General features: G+C 42.5%; 1 protein-coding gene across 1 annotated transcript in view; it reads right to left on the bottom strand.

Annotated features, from left to right (window-relative positions):
- Positions 1–3,621: 3,621 nt before the first annotated feature.
- The window catches only part of GABBR2 (gamma-aminobutyric acid type B receptor subunit 2), a 1,198,492-nt gene continuing 1,177,497 nt past the window's right edge, over positions 3,622–24,616 (bottom strand). Inside the window, exon 19 of the mRNA XM_073587861.1 lies at positions 3,622–4,800. Within this exon, the coding sequence (XP_073443962.1) occupies positions 4,635–4,800 (166 nt within the window). The 3' untranslated portion in view covers positions 3,622–4,634. The remainder of the gene's footprint in view (positions 4,801–24,616) is intronic.

Here is a 24,616-nt window from a genome sequence, read left to right on the forward strand (position 1 = left end):
TGTGGTCAACCAAAAGTGTTACGTTTATACTTTTGCTCAGTTCACTTTGAACATTTGGCCGAGGACTATGCATCTTGTTGACTAGTCAAAGGCATGTATTCTTCCTCCTGCCATGCTCCCCATGACTGAAAGGTCTCTCCCTATATGTCAGTCTTTGGGAACGGTGCAAGAATTCACAGGGGAACTACCATGGGCTAGTCATCAGTCATAGTCCCCTACTGACTTTTCAAAATATTCTTTCATGAGTCAGCAGATAGGTTCCCTTTAAGATTAAGTGATAATTTTTTTTTTTTTTCCAGCTTTTATCCTCTCTGTTAAAAATAAATCATGTCAGGTATTTGCACGGACTGCGTAACAAAACGTCAGTGTAAGCAAAATACAATGGTTCATGTCACAATACACTGTTATTTTATTTGGTAAGAATATGGTTTACGTATGGGAGCCATCCATTGGGGAAGAAAGAAAATGCTTCAGCCTACAGTACATTCAGAGCACACACGCGGTTACACCGGACTGTTTCTAATTATTGCTGGAAGGACTGAGGACTGCCTCGGACACTGTACATTGCACAGCTCTCTCGGAGGTTTTAAATGAAAAAAACAACACCATTCTCAATTAGGTTTTCTCTTTTTTTATCAAACAAGTAAAACTACAGATTTGAATACAATTAAATGGCTGTTAATACATATAAATGAGTATCAAGACACTTTTACCATTTACTGTATGTCTATCTAAAACAAACCTCAGCATTGATATTAAAGTTACATTTTGGTAACCGTGAATTCTATTGTTGTGTGGTGCTATTAATTATTATTGTGAGGGGTAACAAAAACACTGTCGCTGTTTACCTAATGCTTGGTACCGTTCATTTACGCTCAAAATTCATTCATGTTCAAAAATGATGACACCGTCAGACTTATTAAACAGTAGGTGAAAATAGCACAGAGTGGTTGGAAGGTGTTAAAACCAAAATTGTCACAACCATGGATAGATGGACTTTGGCCACTTTCAGGTCCAAATTTGTTTTAATGTGTAAGGGATTACAGTTGAATTGCCTAAAACACTCCATGGTTAGGCAAGAACCATATAATAGAAAGCTTAAAAGGAATCCAACACTGTGTTTTTTTCCACTAATTTGATGGCAGCATAATGTAGTAACAGAGATCCTGAGTTTGTTAAAACTACAGTTTTATCAGCAAGAGATTATGCCGAGATGACTGGTAAACCTGTTGCAATGTTGTTCTTAATATTCTGAATAACCCCGCCCCCATTGCTGATTGGCAGATTTCTGTGTGCAGTGTGCATAATCTGCCAATCAATGGTGTGGGCGGGGTTATAAAGAGCTCAGCATTCAGAGAACTGCCATATATACAGAAGATAAAACAGTGATTTTATCAAAACTTCAGCCAGCAGCCTATTAATCAGAGTCTCTGTAGGATGAGGTATGCATTTATGGCACTGCAGCCAAGATTACTGAATCCAAGGTGCCTGTTGTGTCCGTATGGCAAGCGTTACCAGCGCTATAGCAGAGCCATACATGCTCACCTCATCCTGCATACTTTATCCTTCATAACCTGGCATTTGAATTAAGTGACTCAACGATAAAGGCCTGAGATGGATCGAAACATCAAGATGTTTTTCGCTTGTTCAACCTTTATCTCACATTATTTTCATGTGTCTTCACCATTAGATAAAAAGCACTTGTAATGTCAACTTTTGAGAGTGTGGTGGATTTCTCTATTTTTAATGCAGTTGGTCGCTTTTATTGTAAAACTCCTTAATGTGTCATAAATGGTTATTTTACAATGTCCTGTATCTGCCACCTGTGCTTGCACAGAAACTAACATCGAAAGGAGAAGCCAGGAACGGGGTCACTATATTATGACTGCCACCATCTTACGTCTATGGACACACAGACCTTCCCTGTTAAAACGTCCTGTCAATGGCCAGCAGAATGTCACCCAGGGAAAAGTCATGGTAAGGAGCAAGTGCCTTAAAAGAATACATCAGCAGGTTTTTGCTATGTAATATGAGTACAGCATGAGGTAGGGGTTAAACCACTGAATTTAATGATGTGTCACTTATCAGGCTGTGTGGTTTAGTGTACTTACAGTGAATATTTTATCACCAAGACATTATCATTGCTTAAACTAGCTGGCATCAACTTGCTAGTCCGACTTTGCTACCTCCTGTGATAAGCAGCTCATTGTCAACAGACTATGCAAAAAGCGTGGTGTAGGCGGAGGCAGATTTCTCAGGCATGCTGCATCTAAGAACTCTGCTGCACCCAGTAAACTAAGTGATACATCTTTGGAATCAGGGTATCTACCCCTACATTATGCTGCTGCCAGATGGGGTAGCAAAAACCTGGTGACCGATTCCCATTAAGTGGACACCCCCTTTAAGGTTGCGTGAGTGTAATTAAATAGCAAGACAAACAGCTTTATCAATACAATGCATTACATAACTCTTACTGAACCAGGGACACATCCTGCCCAGAGTTGTATTCACAGTTCTGATGGTCTTCATTAAAATCAAAGAAACAAACAAACTTGTTTTCAGACATAGCCCTATAACAATTCATTGTTCTACAGTTTAAATGAAATCAGCAGATAAAGCTCCATGCAGACATTGGAACAGCAGAGAATGCTGGGAGAGTTCAGCTCTGAAGACTGCAGAACTATGAAAACAGATTTGGCCCATAAGTCAGGCCAGTTTCAGTCCAAGTAATACAATGTATTAACAAAGTTCCTCAACTCTTAATTTCATATGGAAACTATAGCACGATGATCAGAGATAGACATTAAAACCGCGCACATACAACGAGACAGTCGGAGTATGACTAATGTGTAAGGAAAGTGCCGGCCATCTGGTGCTATTTCCATCGTTCTGATGAACAAGTCTTATAGTACTTGTATTTTAGTTTAGTATGAGATATTGATGGCTTATAATAGTCTAACGATTATTGAAATTTACTCTCCTATTCCAAATATAAAGTTTTCCCCAATGCATATTCATCGTTTGGTGCATTTACCAATCAAACTCGGTGTATATATATATACAGTGTATATATATATATATATATATATGTATATATATACAATGTAGTATATAATTTGTAAAGAACTTTAATCCTTTCTGACATGTATCAATTCCAAATCGTCTCATATATAGAAAAAATGGCAGACAGCACTTACAGGATCCAAGAGATGCACGCTCACCATCCAAAGACCCAATTGGACAACAGGAATCCCAAAGAAATGAAGAAGAGCAGCATCCAGTCCAGGTGAAAAATGTATAAATTTATTCAGCCATGAAGAAAAGCGACGTTTCGACCAGAGTGGTCTTGAAAAAGACCACTCTGGTCGAAACGTCGCTTTTCTTCATGGCTGAATAAATGTATACATTTTTCACCTGGACTGGATGCTGCGCTTCTTCATTTCTTTATGTATCAATTCCAGACCTTCGTTTCAGAAAGTGGACTGTTAGTCCCATAAAATTCTCTGAACCTGATGAGAAATACTTGGGGGTTGGCTGATTTCATTAGTAAAGAAAACGTAACACAATTCTGGCACAATGGCATATTCGTTAAACGGTGCGGGAATGCCTAAGGAACCTGAATCCACAGTAACATTGGTTTTATTGTACTTTTTTTTCTGTGGCACTGTATGGAACAAATCAAACACAAATTGTGACAAATCATCCATCTTGTGACACATAAGCTATTTACTAGGTCCCAAGCCTGCAAGTCGCTCAGTTCTGTGCATTACAAAAAAATACAGAAACCTTGATAAAACGTAGTCCCAAATGGCGAGCGTAGGAACATAGCCGTTCCTAAATTCTCAGAAGTGCTGTGCTGCAAATTGTTCTGGCTCAGTACAGTAAAACCTTGGTTGCCGGTTGACTCCATACTGCTTTAAGAATATACCATTGTAAAAACAGCGTAGTTCAGTTACAGAGACAAAACCTTGGTAATACTGCATGTCTCACTGTCACCTGAGGGATCATTTGTAAAGATGCTCGTATGTATTTTCTGACATGTGAAACACAAGCAGGGCTTATCATAATGGAATGCATTCAGCATCTCCGCAGAATTGTGCAAACCCGTGTGTATTTCTCTGTAAAGAATTCCTAGCTGTGCTGTCTCCTCTTTTTTTATTTTATTTTTTTTCTTTATTAGTTTTTTTTTACATTTTTTTAATGTTTTTACATGTGTATAAAGTGTACTAACCAAAGTTCATAGCAGCCATAATCGTAGCATTGTGAGTTGGATTGAAAAAGTAACTTCTTTCTAAATTTCTTTATTTCCTTTGTGCAAGTTTCAGAATTCTGTCTCCTTGTTCTTTTGCTCGTAGAGTTTTGGGAAGAATTATTTTATCTGAGTCTTCTGAGTCAAGAAATAAAAACTCCACAAATAAGGCTCCAGGTATAACTCTGTGCATCTCTCTAACTCTTTCATTAAAAGCCCACGCTGGTTGAAATCGGCCTCCCAGGGTGACATCCTTAGAATTCCTCTGTCTCCGTATATTAAGAGCAAATGTTACGTGTCTAGCAAAGATTCGATATCAGAATGTGCAGTTGAGTCTTTCTTGAGAAATTACAGGAGTAGTCCAGGAAGCCTGTTTCAGCCATTTCTACAGGCCAGAGACCATGACTTGGAAGGAAGGCTGCACATGTCTGTGCCGGGGGCTGGCACTGGGGCTTACACACGGACTGGCACAGCTTGCATCCACGCCACCTATTGACGGCAAGTAGGCATGGTGGAGGATGGGTAGTTGTAACGATAGCCGTCGCTGTATACTGCAAAGAAAGGAAGAGAAGTTTAAATCATTCATTTTTATAACTGATAGAAAAACGATAAAAATAGTAATTCCAGTTGTAAATTAATTTATATAATTTTCACATATATTTATTTACTTTATATACTGCCCATGCGCTCCTCCTAGTTTCCATATCAGAATATACTAAATCTTAAGAGGAATACAAATTAATTCACTATGTTTTGATTATTTAAAGGCAACAATAATCATAAACTTGGGAAATGTTCATATTTTCATTTTGCCTCTTATGCCACGCAGAAAGGCAAGTTAATTCGGAGATAGGCTGATGAATGTTCCATTCGTTTTGCAGATTATTCCGTTCTTGTGATTACAATATCCAAAGCCATAATCTAGTTCATCCAAGAACATCAAGGCTGGAACACTAACTGTGTCACGGAAGAACTCGCCAGCAAACTGATGCTTCATTATATGGTTATTATAGATCTGATTAATCCCTAACCCATTTTTCACAACTATAAGTCAGGATAATCTTCTCTAAGTTATGTGTGAACATATCTGCATCCATTTAGCTATGAGTTTCCAATCACTGAAAAATGACAACCATCACATATATATTTTCAGTTTTTTTTACTTGGATTAGAATTTTACATATGCCATTGTTATCGAGAGCAAGGCAAATTTAGGGGCTACTTTTTACTAGGACTGGCATCTCGTGTGGTAGTTTTAATCTATTATTTGCTGGACTAAAATGCACCAAAAAAATCAAGGAGCACACAATGTTAAAGAATTTGTGTTATCGTTGGCTCCAAGAAACCGAAATCGACATCTTTAAAGCAATCAATTGAAGTAGCAGGACCTTAATCCTCACCAATCTGTAAGGAATTAAAAGGCCAAAAAATATAAAAGTTTGTACAAAAGTTTACTCCGTATTTAAAGCTTACCATATAATATTCGGGCTTACAACCATGCCATGTAGGCGCAATGGCCTTGAACATTTTATGGCATAAGCAATTGTAAAATTTGTTTATCTCCCTCCATTTAATGTCCCACGCTTTTCTTTTGAAAAGTGGCAAAAGACAGAAAAGCTGCAAATTATTGTACAAATGTAGGTGCCTTCATTAGCAATTGTTTTAATCCTCGATACTGCTACTGATCATTTAATAAACCCCCTTGACTCCAACATCCAACTAGGCAGCTCTACAAGTTCATACTTTTCCCAAAATAAGTTCTCTTTTTGTATTTGGCACTTACTGTATAACCTGGTCTCTGGTAGACATGATATTTGACAGAATTCATTCCGTTTCTTGAACTGTGCACTGGAGATTGTCCAATACGAGAATTTTTAGTCTGTCAACACTGGAGTACACTGAAAGGGGTGTTTTCCCCTTTTTAGTCCTCATCTATGCTGTCCTTCACACACTCTACATGAAGTTTCTCTTTTCCAGGCTTCACAAGTGCGATCACTTGACTTATATTCTCCTATTGTGATCTGGCTGTAATCACTTCGACTGGTCACAAGACTTTGAGAGGTTTGCAGACTTCCTGCCCTGTCGATGTGACATCAATGATGTCCTATTTTGTGACAGGCAGCAGTGCTGTGTGTACAGTGCATGCACAGAACTAGCTGACAGTTGCTTGTTTTGTGCCTGTCCTGTACTAATATGTCAGTGTGACAAAATTAGGGGGCAAGCAAGGAAACAGGAGGATGAGAAGTGGAGCAACAACAAAGACGTAAGGAGGGAAGAGGGCAGAGCTGTGGATCACAAATCGCATTAGCAGCATGAGAAATCACGCTGAGACCACTGATACAATGATGAAGTAAAGAAGCAGTGCAACAGATGGAAAGGGACTATTGGCAAATGAAAAAACAACATATTATGATTATTACCATGGCAAGAGTGACATTTATAAATTTATAGGCATTTTCATCAAAATGGAAAGCCCCTTTAAGACAACAAGAAAAAATGTTCCTGGAGTGAGTTTTATAAAAGGAAATGTTGAAATTTCACCTATGAAATATCCTTTCTAAGACAAATGAAAATGAAATGAACATTTATGACCTGAAAAGTCAAGATCATGTTCCCTGACACTTCCTACTCATTAGAATTCTTCTCCTAATGAGGGTAGAAGGCTGATTGACTTCTTGGCTACAGTAAAGGCTAGATGCCAATCGAAAGCCTCAATAAGGAAAGTAACAACCTTTTATTATCGTACCGGACACATATTCAGAAGCAACTAAACCTTGAATCCAGTGATCTCGGTCTACAGCTCATAAAACAAATGACACCTAATTTGTTGATCCCATGCTTATTCTGCAGGTCAAGTACCCAATACTGCCTATGTAATTGTGTCCACCACACAGAAAGTCCACGAAAATCATATAGTAGTAATATAGTATCTGCTGAGCATGCATCACATGGAAATAAACTGGAAGCTGAAGCTGCACACAACCCCTGCCTTTATAGACACACAGTGCAATCAGGGGACTTTTATAACTTTGCTAATCATTATAGGGACTAATATATCACCGTTATCTAAATGTAATGCAGAAATAATGTTTTCAGCTGCATGGAGAACAGATAGAGAAACAAGGACGAAGGGTGTCTTAGCTGTTTGACGTTGGGAGACTGACTTCCTCTCTGCATAGGAGAGCATGCACTAGACTGGTAGTCTGGCTGGAGATAACATGACCTAGCTTGCCAAATATGTGTGGATGATACTGACGTGGGATGAAACAAATGATATAGCTAGTCCAATCAAGGGAAGCAGGAAGCAGTGGCCCTCGGTGATCATTTGCAATGATTCGTCTTTAATCAGGTAAATCAACACACAAGTACAGGGGAGTAGGTGCAATCACGGACCACGATAAGGGACATGTCCGTGATTGCACCCACTCCCCTGTACTCATGTGTTGTTTTACCTGATTAAAGAAGAATCATTGTAACTGATCACAGAGTGCCACTGTTTCCTGCTTCTTTTGACTGGACTTCCAGGAAAGCAACAGTGTCTGAAAAGCTTTCACAATCTGCTTGTATTGCTGCGAGGTGTACAAGGTATTTACCATGTTGTTTGGTGCTGGTCTCCTCTATTTCTACTAGAAAGCAGGTGTGATCCAGCAAGAGACTGTATCTTTTGGATTAAAATGAAGCTTTTAATGACCCATTTAAAATAGTATTTAGCCAACGCGTTTTGACGTTTGTCGAAACACGTTGGTTGAAACTCTGCACTATGTGTACGAAGCTGTAACGTGCTGTATTTTCTATTGTGGTACACCATTAGTGATACTAATTTTCTATTTTAAATGGCTCATTAAAAGCTATAGTTTAATCCAAAAGACACAGTGTCTCGCTGGATCACACCTGCTTTCTATTAGTCTACAACCGGCTGCTCAGCCTCTTTCCGTGTGAATGTGGACATGGAGAAATCCATTTACAAGGTGAGCTGGCTATTTTGTACTATTTTTCCTCTATTTTATTTTCAAAATGATAAGGCTAGACTATTACAGCTGAGTAAGCATTCATGTGCAAAAGGAATAGAAATTGCTAAGGAAATCATGATCTGTTGGGGGCTGTGAGAACTTGAGTATGGGAAGCACTGATATAAACTAATGACTGCTGTATGTTCTCAATAAAAAAGTTAATTATTCCACGTTGAGTGTTGAATGATTCTCCCAAAAGCTGACATTTGCATCCTATACTGTAGGTAAATGCATTCTGTCTAAAAAAAAATACAGTATTTAGAATTTTCATTTACAGATACATTGTCCCATTCAGGGGCTTAACAATCACAGGTGAGGGGCCTGCTGATACCAGGGCAAACTTCAACTTGGGTGTTGCACAAGCTTTTGTTGCACTCTTTGCATGTGTCATAGTGACTCCCAGGTGGGTCTTTAGTATTTGGCTCTGGGAGAGAATGGGAAAGGGGAGCATTGAGGGAAAAGGAGAAAAGGACTAAGTTGTCTTGAACAGTGATACGTGTGGGGTCTCTCTCCCCACAACTCTGATTCTTTTTGACACATCGCCTATTATGGCTTTTTGCAGGAGCTCCCTTGAGCCATCTAGGTAGCTATGGTTATGGATATTCCTCATTAGCTTAACCAGTCCTTTTCCACCAGGGCATTACGACCCCAATGGTAGGCTTCTCATTTCCTTTCCTCCTTTCCCCTCCTGCACTCTCCTTCCCCATTCTCGTCCAGACTCCCTGGACTGTGACCTCCATACCATGCATTTCGTACTGATTCATGACATGTGTCCTTTCCTTACCTATGTTCCATAAGTCTTTTCATGGCTATTGCCAATAAATACATTTTTTTGCTATTTGTTATGCTGTTTGGGTGTTCCACAAGCTTCTGTAGCTTTTTACTCTTTGCACGTGTAATAGTGACTCCCGAGGGGTCTTCAGTATTTGGCTGCATATCCACACGTGATCTGTTCAGTGGCACTTCCCCACTGTTATATGGCCAGCTGAGAAGAATTTGCTATATTTGCATCTGTACATGTATTTGTATTCTGTATTTTGTAACTTTTGACATATGTATGGTTTTATGATTGATATTTTCTGTCTACTGTGACAGGGTCGCTAGCACAGTGAATGAGGGGAGAGCTGTGTCACTGTGCATATTGGTGTCAGTGGTATGAAACCAGGATATTTTTCCTCCAGCACACTAAGTGTTAAGAGGGTTAAATTAAAGTTGCATAGATGGGCTGGTTTTATGTGGGCATCCATATCATCACATGGTCTGGCTTAAATAGCTTGCCTAGAGAGTCAGTGTGTGTTGCGTCTTGGGACAGGAGGAACTCCTATGTGGCTCCAGAGGGAGCTGTTGACATTGTGTGTTATCTGTGGGTGAATCCTGTAGGGAAAGGACTCTTTTGCACTTTCTTTGTTTTCTTTTTCCATTAGGCCAGGAAAGTCACAGTTACTTTATTCAACCCCGCTAAGTTTTATGCTGTCTATTAATAAGCTAGCGGGTGATTTACCTCAATAGGTGTTCCTGAGTCTACCTTTGCAAGCAGCCAAGTGAGTCAACCCCTCACACGTGGTGTTTTGATTACGGAACACGCATAGAGGCTGTGGACAACTGCATGTCCTGGGTAAAATCTGCCATCTAGCATGAGATGTACGGCAGCATGGAGGAGCTTGTGAAGCATCTTGTCCAGGTACAACAGCAACACCAGCTCACCAGTCAACAACAGAAATTGGTGTAATAGGAAACAAATAAGCTGTTAGTACAGAAGTTTCATCAACAGCAATAGCAGCAGGAGGCACTAAGGCTAGGTTCACATTTGCGTATGGAGGAGCTGCGGCCGTTTGCGGACTTCCTCTGTGACGCTCCGCCCATGGCCGCACCTCCTCCGGTCAGCTCTGCCTACGTCCGCAGACTTCTGCATGCGGCCTGCGTAGAGACATACCACTCGGTACGCACAGGGGCAGACCTACCGCCCGTGCAGCCCATTCATTGAACGGGGGCCCCGGGGGAGAGGGGGCCCCTCCAGCACCGCATGGCTAATTCATGGCTCCCAAGCGTGTGGCTGGGCTGTGTGTTTTGTGCGCACAGGACCTGTGAGAGGGGAGGAGTCAGGGGTCACATGATCAGGGGCCTCCGTGTCTATGTGGCTTCGATATGTGTTCTGTGCGCGCACGACCTGTGAGAGGGGAGGAGTCAGAGGTCACATGATCAGGGGCCTCAGGCTCCGTGTCTGTCTGTCTGCACTCTGCTGCAGGACTCTGCTGCGCTGGTTGTCATGCTGCTAGATGAGGTAAAGATTCTGTGTGGGGTCAGGAAGGTTTTACAGTGTGGATGTAGCAGAGCCGTGTGTGTTCGAAGTGCACGGAGCGGAGCCATGTGTGTAAGAGGTGTACGGAGCAGAGCCGTGTTTGTACGAGGTGTATGGAGCAGAGCCGTGTGTGTACGAGGTGAACGGAGCGGAGCAGCTTGTGTACGACGTGTATGGAGCAGAGTCGCGTGTGTATGAGGTGTATGGAGCGGAGCCGCGTGTGTACGAGGTGTACGGAGCGTAGCCACGTGTGTATGAGGTTTACGAAGCAGAGCCACTTGTGTACGAGGTGTACAAAGTGGAGCCGCGTGTGTACGATGCGGAGCCACATGTGTACGAGGTGTACGGAGCGGAGCCACGTGTGTACGAGGTGTACAGAGCGGAGCCACGTGTGTACGAGGTGTACGGAGCAGAGCCGCGTGTGTATGAGGTGTACGGAGCGGGATCATGTGTGTACGAGGTGTGGGGAGCGGAGCCGCATGTGTACTTGGTGTACAGAGCGGATCCGCATGTGTATAGGGTATGCAGAGCCGTGTGTGTACAAAGTGGAGCCATATGTGCACTGGATGTACGGAGCGGAGCCAAGTGTGTACGAGGCATACAAAGTGGGCTTTTCCCACCGACACAGGAGTATACGGTGGAGCCCTGAGGAGCACTTTAAAACTCGCACGTGACGTTCCACCGGAAGTGATGTGCTGGAAGCTGACCGGAAATGAGGCGATTTCTTTCTCTCTCTGTTTCTTTCTTTTGCTGTTCTTTCTTTCTCTCTGTTTCTTTCTCAGTCTCTGTTCTGTCTTTCCCTCTCTTTTTCTTTCTCTCTCTCTCTGTTCTTTCTTTCTCTCTCTAATCTTTCTTTTTTTTCTTTCTCTCTCTCTGTTCTCTTTCCCCTCTCTTTCTTTCTTTACTCTTTCTCTCTGTTCTTTTTTCTTTACTTCTTTCTTTCTCTCGGTCTCTCTCTGTTCTTTCTTTCCCATCTTTCTTTCTCTCTAACTCTCTGTTCTTTCTTTCCCGTCTTTCTTTCTCTCTGTTCTTTCTTTCATTTTTTTTCTCTCTCTGTTCTTTCTTCCCCTCTTTCTTTCTTTCTTTTTCTCTCTGTTCTTTCTTTTTTTCCTCTTTCTTTCTGTCTCTATTCTTTCTTTCTCCTCTTTCTTTCTTTCGCTCTCCCTCTGTTCTTTTTTTTCTTTCCCCTCTTTCTTTCTCTCTCTGTTCTTTCTTTCCCCTCTTTCTTTCTCTCTCTCTCTGTTCTTTCTTTTTTTCTTTCCCCTCTGTTTTTCCTTTCCCTTTTTTTCTCTCTTTCTGTTCTTTCTATCTATCTGTTCTCTCTGTTCTTTTCTGTCCCTGCTTTCTTTCTCTGTGTTCTTTCTTTCCCCTCTTTCTTTCTCTCTCTCTGTTCTTTTTTTCTTTCCCTTCTTTCTCTCTCTCTGTTCTTTTTTCTTTCCCCTCTTTCTGTCTCTCTGTTCTTTTTTTCAGTCCCCGCTTTCTTTCTCTGTGTTCTTTCTTTCTTTCTCTTTCTTTCTTTTCTCTGTTCTTTATTTCCCCTCTTTATTTTTCTTTTCTTTCTTTCCCTTTCTTTCTTTCGCTCTCTGTTCTTTCTTTCTTTCCTTCCCCTCTTTCTCTCTCTCTGTTCTTTCTTTCCCCTCTTTCTTTCTCTCTCTGTTCTTTCTTCTTTCTCTCTCTGGTCTTCTCTCTGTTCTTTCTCTCTCTGTTCTCTCTTGCTCTCCTTGCTTTCTTTCTATTTTCTTTTTTCTCTCTCTCTGTTTTCTTTCTTTCTTTTCCTTACTACCAGTCAGTGTGCCCACGGTACCAGTCACTGTGCCCATAATGCCAGCCACTATGCCCCCAGTACCAGTCAGTGTGATCAGCAGTGCTAAATGGGTGCGGTTGGGCGTGGACATGGGTGTGACTAGTCACAAATTGGGTGTGGCCTAAAATTTGCGGCTGCGCGCACCGCAGCCTTTGTCCCTCTTTCCCTTTAAAAGTTGGGAGGTATGGCTAATTATTTACCGATTCAAATTTACCATGTGGAGCGCCACGGACCTGAGGTGCAAGAAGGAGAACAGTGGTGCGGGAGGCGGCGGGAGCGGGTCCTGAGAGTGCGAGCACCGGTGCAGAGGAGCCAGCCCTGAGGTGAGATCAGTGCTGTGCTGCGCTGCTGCTGTGGGGGAGGAGAGGAGGAGACAGATTGACTGTCACTCACTGTGCGTGTGGCGCCGGCCGGACAGTGGCTGCAGCCGCAGCGTCAGTATGTGTCTGTGAAGACACTGTGTGCCGTGCCCCATAACTAAATGCTGCAGCTCAGGAATATGCGGACAGTGGATGCATCCTCTTGGTCTGGCCTGCCTTGCCTGCTCCAGGTAAGAGTACCAGAGCTGAGCAGGACTGAGGGACTGGGACCAAGGCAGGCATGATTTTGGGGGGCTCCTGGGGGAGAACTGAAGCATGGCAGGCATGATTTTTTGGGGCTCCGTCCTGGGGGAGAACTGAAGCTTGGCCTGGCTGCTCATGAATGGGGGGCCCCTGGCCTGGGGAGAAGGGAAGCATGGCCTGGCTGCTCATGAATGTGGGGGCCCCTGGCCTAGGGAGAACTTCAAGCATGGCCTGGCTGCTCATGAATGGGGGGGCCCCTGGCCTGGGGAGAAGCATGGCCTTGGCTGCTCATGAATGGGGGGGCCCCTGGGGAGAAGCATGGCTGCTCATGAATGGGGGGGCCCCTGGGGAAGATGCTTGGCTGCTCATGAATGGGGCGGCTCATGGAGGGAGAAGAAACATGAATCGGGCAGTCCACATAGGGGGAGAAGCAGCATAAACTGGGGGGGCACATGGGGAGAAGCAGCATAAACTGGGGGGCCACATAGGGCGAGAAGCACTATGCCAAAAGTAGACCGCATATGGGGGAGAGCATTATGAAACAAAGGGAAACGGGGGTGCCTATATATATTACCTGGAGGCTGTCTTGGGCTATATATGTTATTTAGAGGCTATGCTGGGCTGTATATATTACCTGGAGGCTGTTTTGGGCAGTATATATTACCTGAAGGCTATGCTGGACTGTATCTATTACCATAAAGCTATGCTGGACTATATATTACCTGGAGTGGAGGCTATGCTGGGCTGTATATCTCACCTGGAGGCTGTGGTGGGCTGTATATATTACCTGAAGGCTGTGCTGGGCTGTATATATTAACTGGAGGCTGTGCTGGGCTGTATATATTAACTGGAGGCTGTGCTGGATTGTATATATTAACTGGAGGCTATGCTGGGCTGTATATGTTATTTGGATGCTGTGCTGGGCTGTATATATTAACTGAAGGCTATGCTGGGCTGTATACCATATTTTATTTGGAGGCTGTGCTGGGCTGTATATATTAACAACTAGAGGCAATACTGGGCTAGTGGGCTATATATGTTATTTGGAAGCTGTGCTGGCCTGTATATATAATTTGGAGGCTGCAACTGGCAAATAATGAATACAGCCCAGCAGCACCCTACAGATATTATATCCAGCCCTGCATAGCCTCAACATTAGATAACAACAAATAACAACTAACTTTGTTGCCCTATGAAGGGCGGGGGGGCCCAAAAAATTTCTTGCACAGGGACCCACTACAGTCTGTGTCCGCCCCTGGGTACGCAGGTCGTGCGGATGTATGTGGATACCTCAACGTGTCATTTTGACGATGCGGCACCTGCATAAAATTCCAAAATGATGCGTTTGACGCGGGTCGCCTCATCGTCAAAACGACGCATGCGGAGGCATCCGCATGCATCCGCACGACTTGCGCACCCAATGTTAAAGATAGGGTACGCAGGCCGCATGCAGAAGTAAGCAGACTTAGGCGGAGCTGACCAGAGGAGTTGCGGCCATGGGCGGAGGTTCACGTAGGAAGTCCGCAGACGGCCGCCGCTCCTCCATACGCAAATGTGAAGTCAGCCTGACAAAGCAGCCAGGTGGGCCAACCTCTCACACTACGTAGACATTAGTATAGCTCCACTTATTGCTTGTTTTTCCATATGTACATCATTCAGGGGTGTTGGATGATTACCATGTTGTGCACATGGTTTTTATATGTTTTTAAATGTTTCACTTTTGTATGTACTAGGTTTCTAATAGAGTCATTTTTTGTATTACATTGTATTAGGTGCGCACACTATTTTTTGCTTGGTCTCTTTCTCACCAGTTCACACTTATTTTCCACACAATGTGTAGCACCCTGATACTTACTACTTCTCTACATACAATTTCACCATCACTGGAGGTGCACTCTATTTTTCCAATACATTGCTGGCTTCAGAAGAGGATGCAGTGCAGGGGAGCAGAGGGAAGGTGAGTCTAATAGTTTAGTTTTTCTATGCATTGAAGAACAGCAGCAAAATGGGGGACATACTGTATATACCAGGATGTGGCCCAGAATAAGGGACGTATATATCAGGATGGGGCCCAGGATAAGGGTCATATATACCAGGTTGGGGCTCAGAATAAGAGACATATACATCAGGATGGGGCCAGGAAGGGGAACGATACCAAGCTGGAGAAAATAAATATATAGTGGCATGTAAAAGTTTGGCCACTAATGGTCAAAATGACTGTTAGGCTGAGTTCACACGCGTTTTCGCGGCGGTTTTCAACCCGCGATTTTGCCGCGAAAACGCGAAAAACAAGCATCCCATGCATTCCTATGGGATTCCGCAATGCTGTGCTAATGCTGCGGTTTTTTCTGCGGCGGAATCGCTTCGTGGTAAAAAACGCAGCATGCTCATTAATTTAGCGGAATCGCGGCGATCCCACACCCATAGGAATGCATTGTTCTGCTTACTTTCCTCATGTGGCTGTGCACACCATGCGAAAAGTAAGCAGAACATTTGCGGATGGTACCCACGGTCCGGAGGAGAGGAGACTGTCCTCCGGGCTCTGGGCACCATATCCCTGTAAAAAATAGAATTTAAAATATAAAATATTGTTATTCTTACCTTCCGGCGTCCCGTGCAGCCTTCCCGCCGTTCTCCACGCTCACAGTCCCAGTAATCCTTTGTGAGAATGACCACGATGGCGTCCTTTCTCACGGGATCGCGACATCTCGCAGTCATTCGCGATGACGTCGGAGAACGGCGGGAAGGTTGCGCGGGATGCCGGAAGGTAAGAATAACAATATATATTGTTTTTATTATTATTTTTTACATCCTATCTTTTACTACTGATGCTGCATAGGCAGCATCAGTAGTAAAAAGTTAGTCACACTCGTCAAACACTATGTTTGACGAGTGTGACCAACCTGTCAATCAGTTCTCCAAGCGATGCTCCAGATCGCTTGGAAAACGCTAGCATTCTGCAAGCTAATTATGCTTGCAAAACGCTAGTTTTTCCGTGGGAAAATCGCGGGAATTTAAAATGCGATTTTCCCGTGGAATGGAATCCGGAATTCTCGCGGTAATTTCCGAGAGAGTTCCGCTATGTGTGAACGTAGCCTTATTGTGAACAGTTAACCAAGTTAAAGATAAAATGATCTCTAAAAGACCATAGGAAAGATGTATATCTTTGTACCGTGTTAGCCAGTAGATAGAAAAATATTCAGGATTGAGAGTCCTCAGTAGTTGATACCTTTTAATGGCTAACTGAAAAGATGGTAACACATTGCAAGCTTTCGAGACTACTCAGGTCTCTTCATCAGGCTACACTAATATAAAATCTGAAGTCACATATTTATGCACAATACAGCCTAGAAAAAATGCAATAGATAAGACAAGTGACGTGAAGCAGAACTATCAATATGGGAGAGGGAGAAACATAAATATAAACATTGGACCAGTTCATAGATAAGGAGTCTGGATGTTTTATGGTCCTCTGATTGGGGTCTAGTTCTGTGTTATGATGCCCCCACACGGTTTTAAAAGGAAATTCCTTAATTGATGTAAAAAGACATAAATCCATGCGACACATTCATTCCAGCACTGAGAGTGTCAAAGTTCGTCATAAATTTGTACTCCCAAACTCGTCTTTCTCTCTGAGAATTGAAGTTACCTTTCAATACCAGTAATTTCATATCCACGCTGCTGTGATCAGGGATACAGAAATGTTTTGCCACAGGTAGATCCATTATTTTTTCTCTTATTGTGTGACGATGAGCATTCATCCTTGTTCTAAGCTTTTGCCCTGTCTCCCCCACATACAGACCCCCAGTTGGACATTTAGTACAAATAATTAAGTACACCACATTAGATGTAATGCAGGTGAAAGTACCTGGGATCTTGTAGTCCTGATGTGAGTTGGGGATCTTTATCTTGTCCGTGGTCATTATAAATGGACAGGTTTTACATTTTTTCTGGTTGCAAGGAAAGGTTCCTGCAGCTGTTGGAGAGGACAGGGAGCTTCTGACAATCATGCTTCTTAAATTTGGGGGCTGCCTAAAACACAGCAGTGGGGGGTCTGGAAAAATGAATTTTAATCGGGCATCTTTTTGTAGTAAAGGTTGTAATTTCCGTGCAGCTCCCCTTAGCACCTCCAGATTTGGATTGTAGGTGACTACTAGAGGCACTCGGTTATTTTCTTCTTTAGCTTTGTAATGTAGCAGGTGATTCCTTGACAATCTGGTGACTCTTGTAATTTGGTTTTCAATTGTTCTTGGATGGTAACCCTGATTCAAAAAGGTCTTTTTGAGGCGACCAAGGTGTTTGTCTCTATCCATGGGGTTGGAACATATACGATTGTATCTGATGGCTTGGCTATAGATAATAGAGTTCTTTATGTGTTTTGGATGGAAACTGTCCCATTTAAGGTATGTTGGACGGTCGATTGGCTTCTGATACAGGGATGTCTCTATTTCATTGTTTTTTAGCTTAATGATGGTGTCCAAAAAATTAATCTCTGTACTGGAGTAGTTGAGTGTTAAATTGCTGGTGGGATGAAATTGATTAAACTGTTCGTGGAACGTCTTTAGCTGTTGCTCAGACTCCGTCCAGATGATTAGAATATCATCAATAAAGCGGTAGTAGGCCAGGGGCCTGATGGGGCATGAGGACAAAAAGTCGCTTTCAAGCTTTGCCATGAAAAGATTTGCATACTGTGGAGCCATTTTACTTCCCATAGCTGTGCCAGTCTCCTGTAGATAGATCTTGTTGACAAATTCAAAGTAATTGTGGGTGAGGATGAATTTTATAAGATTCACCACAGCACCAGCATCAGTCCCTGTGTTTTCCATGAAGAATTTGCAGGCATTTAAACCATCTTGGTGTGGGATATTAGAGTACAAAGATTCCACATCCATGGTGGCCAGGATGGTTCCTTCTGGTAGAGGACCTATTGCTGCTAGTTTATTCAATAGGTCAGTTGTGTCCTGAATGTAGCTGGATGTATCCTTCACCAGTGGTTTAAGAATACCCTCTACCCATCCAGATACCTGCTCAGTGAGGGTGCCCACACATGAAATAATTGGTCTTCCTGGATTTCCAGATTTGTGGATTTTGGGAAGCATGTAGAATGTCCCTATTCTTGGAGTCTCTGGTATCAGGTCATCGCCAGCTCTTATGGACTGGTCAGGCAGACAAGAAACCAACTTGTTTAGTTCCTTGTAATAGTCCTGTGTAGGATCCGACTCCAATTTTCTATAGTAGCGTGTGTCCATAAGTTGCCTGTTTGCTTCCTTCATGTAGTCTGACGTATTCATCATGACTATTGCACCTCCCTTGTCAGCAGGTTTAATGATGATTTCTTTGTTGGTTTTTAAAGACTGTATGGCCTTTCTCTCCTGGGCACTGATGTTGGATGCTTGTCTCCTGTTAGTGTCTATGATTGTGGATTTTATCAAATGTCTGAAGGAGTCTATATACACTCACTGGCCACTTTATTAGGTACACCATGCTAGTAAGGGGTTGGACCCCCTTTTGCCTTCAGAACTGCCTCAATTCTTCGTGGCAGAGATTCAACAAGGTGCTGGAAGCATTCCTCAGAGATTTTGGACCATATTGACATGATGGCATCACACAGTTGGCGCAGATTTGTCGGCTGCACATCCCTGATGCGAATCTCCCGTTCCACCACATCCCAAAGATGCTCTATTGGATTGAGATCTGGTGACTGAGGAGGCCATTTGAGTACAGTAAACTCATTGTCATGTTCAAGAAACCAATCTGAGATGATTCGAGCTTTATGACATGGCGCATTATCCTGCTGAAAGTAGCCATCAGATGTTGGGTACATTGTGGTCATAAAGGGATGGACATGGTCAGCAACAATACTCAGGTAGGCTGTGGCGTTGCAACGATGCTCAATTGGTACCAAGGGGCCCAAAGAGTGCCCAGAAAAAATTCCCCACACCATGACACCACCACCACCAGCCTGAACCGTTGATACAAGGCAGGATGGATACATGCTTTCATGTTGTTTACGCCAAATTCTGACCCTACCATCCGAATGTCGCAGCAGAAATCGAGACTCATCAGACCAGGCAACGTTTTTCCAATCTTCTACTGTCCAATTTCGATGAGCTTGTGCAAATTGTAGCCTCAGTTTCCTGTTCTTAGCTGAGAGGAGTGGTACCCAGTGTGGTCTTCTGCTGCTGTAGCCCATCTGCCTCAAAGTTCGACGCACTGTGCGTTCAGAGATGCTCTTCTGCCTACCTTGGTTGTAACGGGTGGCAATTTGAGTCACTGTTGCCTTTCTATCAGCTCGAACCAGTCTGCCCATTCTCCTCTGACCTCTGGCATCAACATGGCATTTCCGGCCACAGAACTGCCGCTCACTGGATTTTTTTTCTTTTTCGGACCATTCTCTGTAAACCCTAGAGATGGTTGTGCGTGAAAATCCCAGTAGATCAGCAGTTTCTGAAATTCTCAGACCAGATCTTCTGGCACCAACAATCATGCCACGTTCAAAGGCACTCAAATCACCTTTCTTCCCCATACTGATGCTCGGTTTGAACTGCAGGAGATTGTCTTGACCATGTCTACATGCCTAAATGCACTGAGTTGCCGCCATGTGATTGGCTGATTAGAAATTAAGTCTTAACACACAGTTGGACAGGTGTACCTAATAAAGTGGCCAGTGAGTGTATTTATCCAAATGAGGGTTGCGTCCAGGTGGAGGTGTCCAGTCTGACCTTTTCCTAGTTGTTACGATCCCTTTTCCTTCGGTCTGAGTGTTTTCTGAATCTTCTGTATCATTGAACTATTCCCTCAGGCGCAGTCTCCTGAAATACTGTTCCATATCACTGCAGAGTTCAGTTTTATCTAGGGCCTTAGTGGGACAAAATGAGAGTCCTCTAGAAAGTACGGCCAGTTCCACTTTGTTGGGTTTATAATCTGAGAGATTGATGACACAGTTAGATGCTTTTGTGTCTGGAGTGGAGTGGTTGTCCAAGTTGTCAGGTTTTGGATTTGTTTTGTATCTGTTTGTATAGAGTCCTGAATTGAGACACAGTCTGTGTAGTTTCTTTTCCTTGTTATGAACCAGAAAGGTCCGTAGTTTGTTGTAGTATTGTTGTAATTTTTGCTTTGTGCTTTATCCTGAATATTTCTCTAAAAGACCTAAAGTTAAAGATGACACATTTCCTTTGTATTTTAGGAAAAAAAATATTTTTATCTTTTACATTTTAAAAACTACCAGAAGGAAAATGGGTCAATGTAAAGGTTTGGGCACTCTGCATGCTTAGTACCTAGCAGCACCACTTTTGAAAGTATCGCAGCTTGTAAACACTTTTTGTAGCCAGCCAAGAGTCTTTCAAATCTTGTTTGAGGGATTTACATCCATTTGTCCTTGGACATTTTTTCCAGTTCTGTGAGACTCCTGGGTTATCTTGCACTACTATTTTGAGCAATAGCCACAGATTTTCAATGATATTCAGACCAGGGGACTGTGAGGGCCATTGTAAAACCTTCAGCTTGCACCTTTTGAGGTAGCCTTTTGTGGATTTTGAAGTGTGTTTAGAATCATTATCCATTTGTAGAAGCCATCCTCTTTTCAACTTCAGCTTTTTTACAGATGCTGTTATGTTTGCATCAATAATTTGCTGAAATTTCATTTAATTCATTCTTCCTTCTACCCAAGAAATGTACCCCATGCCATAGGCTCCAACACAACCTCAAAGCATGATTGATCCACTCCATGCTTAATGGTTGGCAAGATGTTCATTTCCTGAAATTCTGTGCCCTTTTCTTCCCCACATGCTTTTGATAATTTTGACCAAAGAGTTGTATTTTAACCTCATCGGTCCATAGGACTTGTTTCCAAAATGAAGAAAGCTTGTTTAAATGTTCTTTTGCATACTTCTGATGTAGAATTTTATGGTGATGAGGCAGGAGAGGTTTTCATCTGATGACTCTTCCATGAAAGCCATATTTGTGCAGGTATCTATGAACAGTAGAACATGTGCACTCACTTCATACATACATTACATACAGAATCTCACAAAAATGAGTACACTCCTCACATTTTTGCAAATTTTTTTATATCTTTTCATGGGACAACACTGAAGATCTGACACTTTGATATAATGTTAAGTAGTCAGTGTACAGCTTGTATAACAGTGTAAATATGGTGTGACCTCTAAATAACCCAACACACAGCTATTAATGTCTAAGCTGCTGGCAAAAAAAAATAGTACACCCCTAAGTAAACTGGCCAAATTGTGCGCAATTAGCCATTTTCCCTCCCCCTGTCATGTGACTCATTAATGTTACAAGATCTCGGGTATCAATGGGGAGCAGGTGTGTTACATTTGGTGTCATCGCTCTCACATTTTCTCATACTGGTCACTGGAAGTTCAACATGGCACCTCTAAGATGCCAGTGGGAAGAGCGAGGCTAAGTGGTAGAATTGGCACATCTTAGAGATGCGCCTTTTCTGGGGTGGCTGAGAGCTGATGTTTTTAGCCTGGGGGGCAGTATCCATGGCCCCTTGCTAGGCTATTAATATCAGACTACAGCTGTCTGCATGGCCTTTGCTGGTTATTAATTATAGGGGGACCCCACGTCATTTTTTTGGGAGGTTCCCCATTTTAATAGCCAGTAAAGGTTAAGTATACAGTTGTGAGCTATTATTAATAGCCTGGTAAGCTCCATGAGTATTTCCCCCTTCCCAGGCTATAAACATCTGCCCCCAGCCATCGGCTTTCCCTCTGCTGGTTACAAAAATTGCGTGGGAGCCCACGCCATTTTTTTCCCCAAAAAATATTTTATTAATTAAATACATGTACAGTAAGCTGCACATACACTGTACTAATTGTATTTGTCACTGACATCTATATATCTACCTATTCTATTTGTATTTATTGTATGTAGTCCATCTCTTCTATCCTGTCGGCTCATGCAGTGATTTTACAGTACACGTCACATGTGTATATATCTATTCTATCAATTCTATTCTAACCCATCAGTGTGATTTTACTGTACACGGCACATGAATTGCCGGCTTTCTTGTATCTATCTATGCAATATAAATACATACTGTGTATATATATATATATATATATGTGTGTGTGTGTCACTGTCATCTATATATCTATCTAGTCTATGTGTATATGTCTATTCTATTCTAACCTGTCACTCTGTGATTTTACTGTATGCAGCACATAAATTGCCAGCTTTTCAAATGCGATCGGTGTGTAAAAATCAGACAGCATTCGCATAGTCCAAGTGCAGTGGAATTTTTTTCTTGCACTCATTGACTTCTATTGCGGGATGCGATCTGATTTCCGATTCCAATCGTCATCCGATCCGAACTGGAAAAAAAATGCAGCTGAAAACACAATCATAGAATAACATTGGTCTGAATTCAATCCGATTTTTTTATCGGATTGCATTCATCCGATATCATCGCAAGTGGGAGTGAGTCCTTACACAAGTTTTTCATTGACTACTTTACATGGTATCAAAGAGTCATATCGTCAGTGCTGTCCCATGAAAAGATATAATAAAATATTTCAAAAAATCTGAAGTGTATTCATTTTTGTTAGCTACTGTACATGTACGCATCGGTGCACATAATAGACCTTCATATATCCACACATGTTCATAGTGTCTGATATGTGTACATACTTACTGTATGCACACATAAGTACATACTTTACTTACTCTATATACATATGGCAGCTTGCAAAAGTATTCAACCCCTTGGCATTTTCCGTGTTTTGCTTTTTTTGTGGGTTTGCATGAGTTCATGTAAAGAACATGCCTACAACTGCGAACATTTGGTTTTCTTTTTTTGTGTGAAGAAAACAACAATAGGACAAAATAACTGAAAACTTCAGTGTGCATAACTATTCACCCCCTAAAGTCAATACTTTGTAGAGCCTCCTTTTATGGCAATTACAGCTGCAAGTTACTTTGGATAAGTCTCTCTGAGCTTTCCACATCTTGCCACCGGGATATTTGCCCATTCCTCAAGGCAAAACTGCTCCAACTCCTTCAAGTTAGATGGCTTCCTCTGGTGAGCAATCTTCAAGTTTCACCATATATTCTCAACTGGATTAAGGTCTGGGCTTTGACTAGGCCACTCCAAAACATTTACATGTTTACCCTTAAACCACTCGAGTGTTGCTTTAGCAGTATGCTTTGGGTCATTGTCTTGTTGGAAGGTGAACCTCCGTCCCAGTCTCAAATCACTGACAGACTGAAACAGACTTTGCTCTTCTTCTTGGGGTGATGAGCTGTGTTAGTTTGGCACCAGACATAGTATTTACCTTGGGGGCCAAAAGGTTAAATGTTGGTCTCCTCTAACCATTGTATCTTCCTTCATACATCTGGGAAGACTTATAATTTGAGTGTGTAAGTATAGGGATTTTTTGCCCACTCTTCCATAAAGGCTACCTATATGGAGTGTACGATTTATTGTGGTTGCAGCTGCTTCAGGTTTTATTTATGTTCAGGTCTCTGTGCCTGGGCTGAGAGTCTTGGGGGGTGGAACTCTCTTGGCAGGTTTGTTGTGGTACCATGTTTTTTTCATTTGATGATCCGGGGGATCATCAGAGATTGGGATATTTTTTATAACCCAATCCTGACTTGTACTTCTCAGTAACTTTGCCCCTGACATGCTTGGAGATCTCCTCGGTCTTCATGGTGTTGTTTGGTTAATGGTGTTGCAGCCTCTGTGGCCTTTCAGAAAAGGTGTGTATATACTGACAGACCATGTGACACTTAGATTGCACACAGGTGGACTTCTGTTCATTAAGCATGTGACTTAGGCTAGTTTCACACTTGCTTTTTTTTGCAGCGCGTTTTTCCCGCAAAAAAACGCATTGAAAAAACGCATACATAAGCATACAACTGCTGCGTTTTTTTCAAGCATTTTTATGAGCATGCATGAAAAAAACGCAGCGTTTTTATGCGTTTGTATGCGTTTTTAGCGCGTTTTTACCGCGTTTGCGTTTTTTTCAAACATTTTTAGGTGGCCCCTCACACTACCCAAACCATGACTTTACTAACCCTAACCCTGACCCTAACCCTATCCCTAACCCTGACCCTAACCCTAACCCTGACCCTAACCCTTAACCAAATCATACTTAACCCTAACCCAAACCCTAAACCCTAACTAACCCTGACCCTAACCCTAACCCTAACCCTAACCCTGACCCTAACCCTAACCCTAACCCTGACCCTAACCCTTAACAAAACCATACTTAACCCTAACCCTGACCCTAACCCTAACCCTAACCCTAACCCTAACCCTGACCCTAACCCTGACCCTAACCCTAACCCTAACCCTGACCCTAACCCTTAACCAAACCATACTTAACCCTAATCCTGACCCTAACCCTGACCCTAATCCTTAACAAAACCATACTTAACCCTAACCCTGACCCTAACCCTAACCCTGACCCTAACCCTAACCCTGACCCTAACCCTAACCCTAACCCTAACCCTGACCCTAACCCTTAACCAAACCATACTTAACCCTAATCCTGACCCTAACCCTGACCCTAATCCTTAACAAAACCATACTTAACCCTAACCCTGACCCTAACCCTAACCCTGACCCTAACCCTAACCCTGACCCTAACCCTAACCCTAACCCTGACCCTAACCCTTAACAAAACCATACTTAACCCTAATCCTGACCCTAACCCTGACCCT

The sequence above is a fragment of the Dendrobates tinctorius genome, unplaced genomic scaffold (genome assembly GCF_039654945.1).
Source record: "Dendrobates tinctorius isolate UK_male_01 unplaced genomic scaffold, ASM3965494v1 ptg000102l, whole genome shotgun sequence".
NCBI classification, from domain to species: Eukaryota; Metazoa; Chordata; class Amphibia; order Anura; family Dendrobatidae; genus Dendrobates; species Dendrobates tinctorius.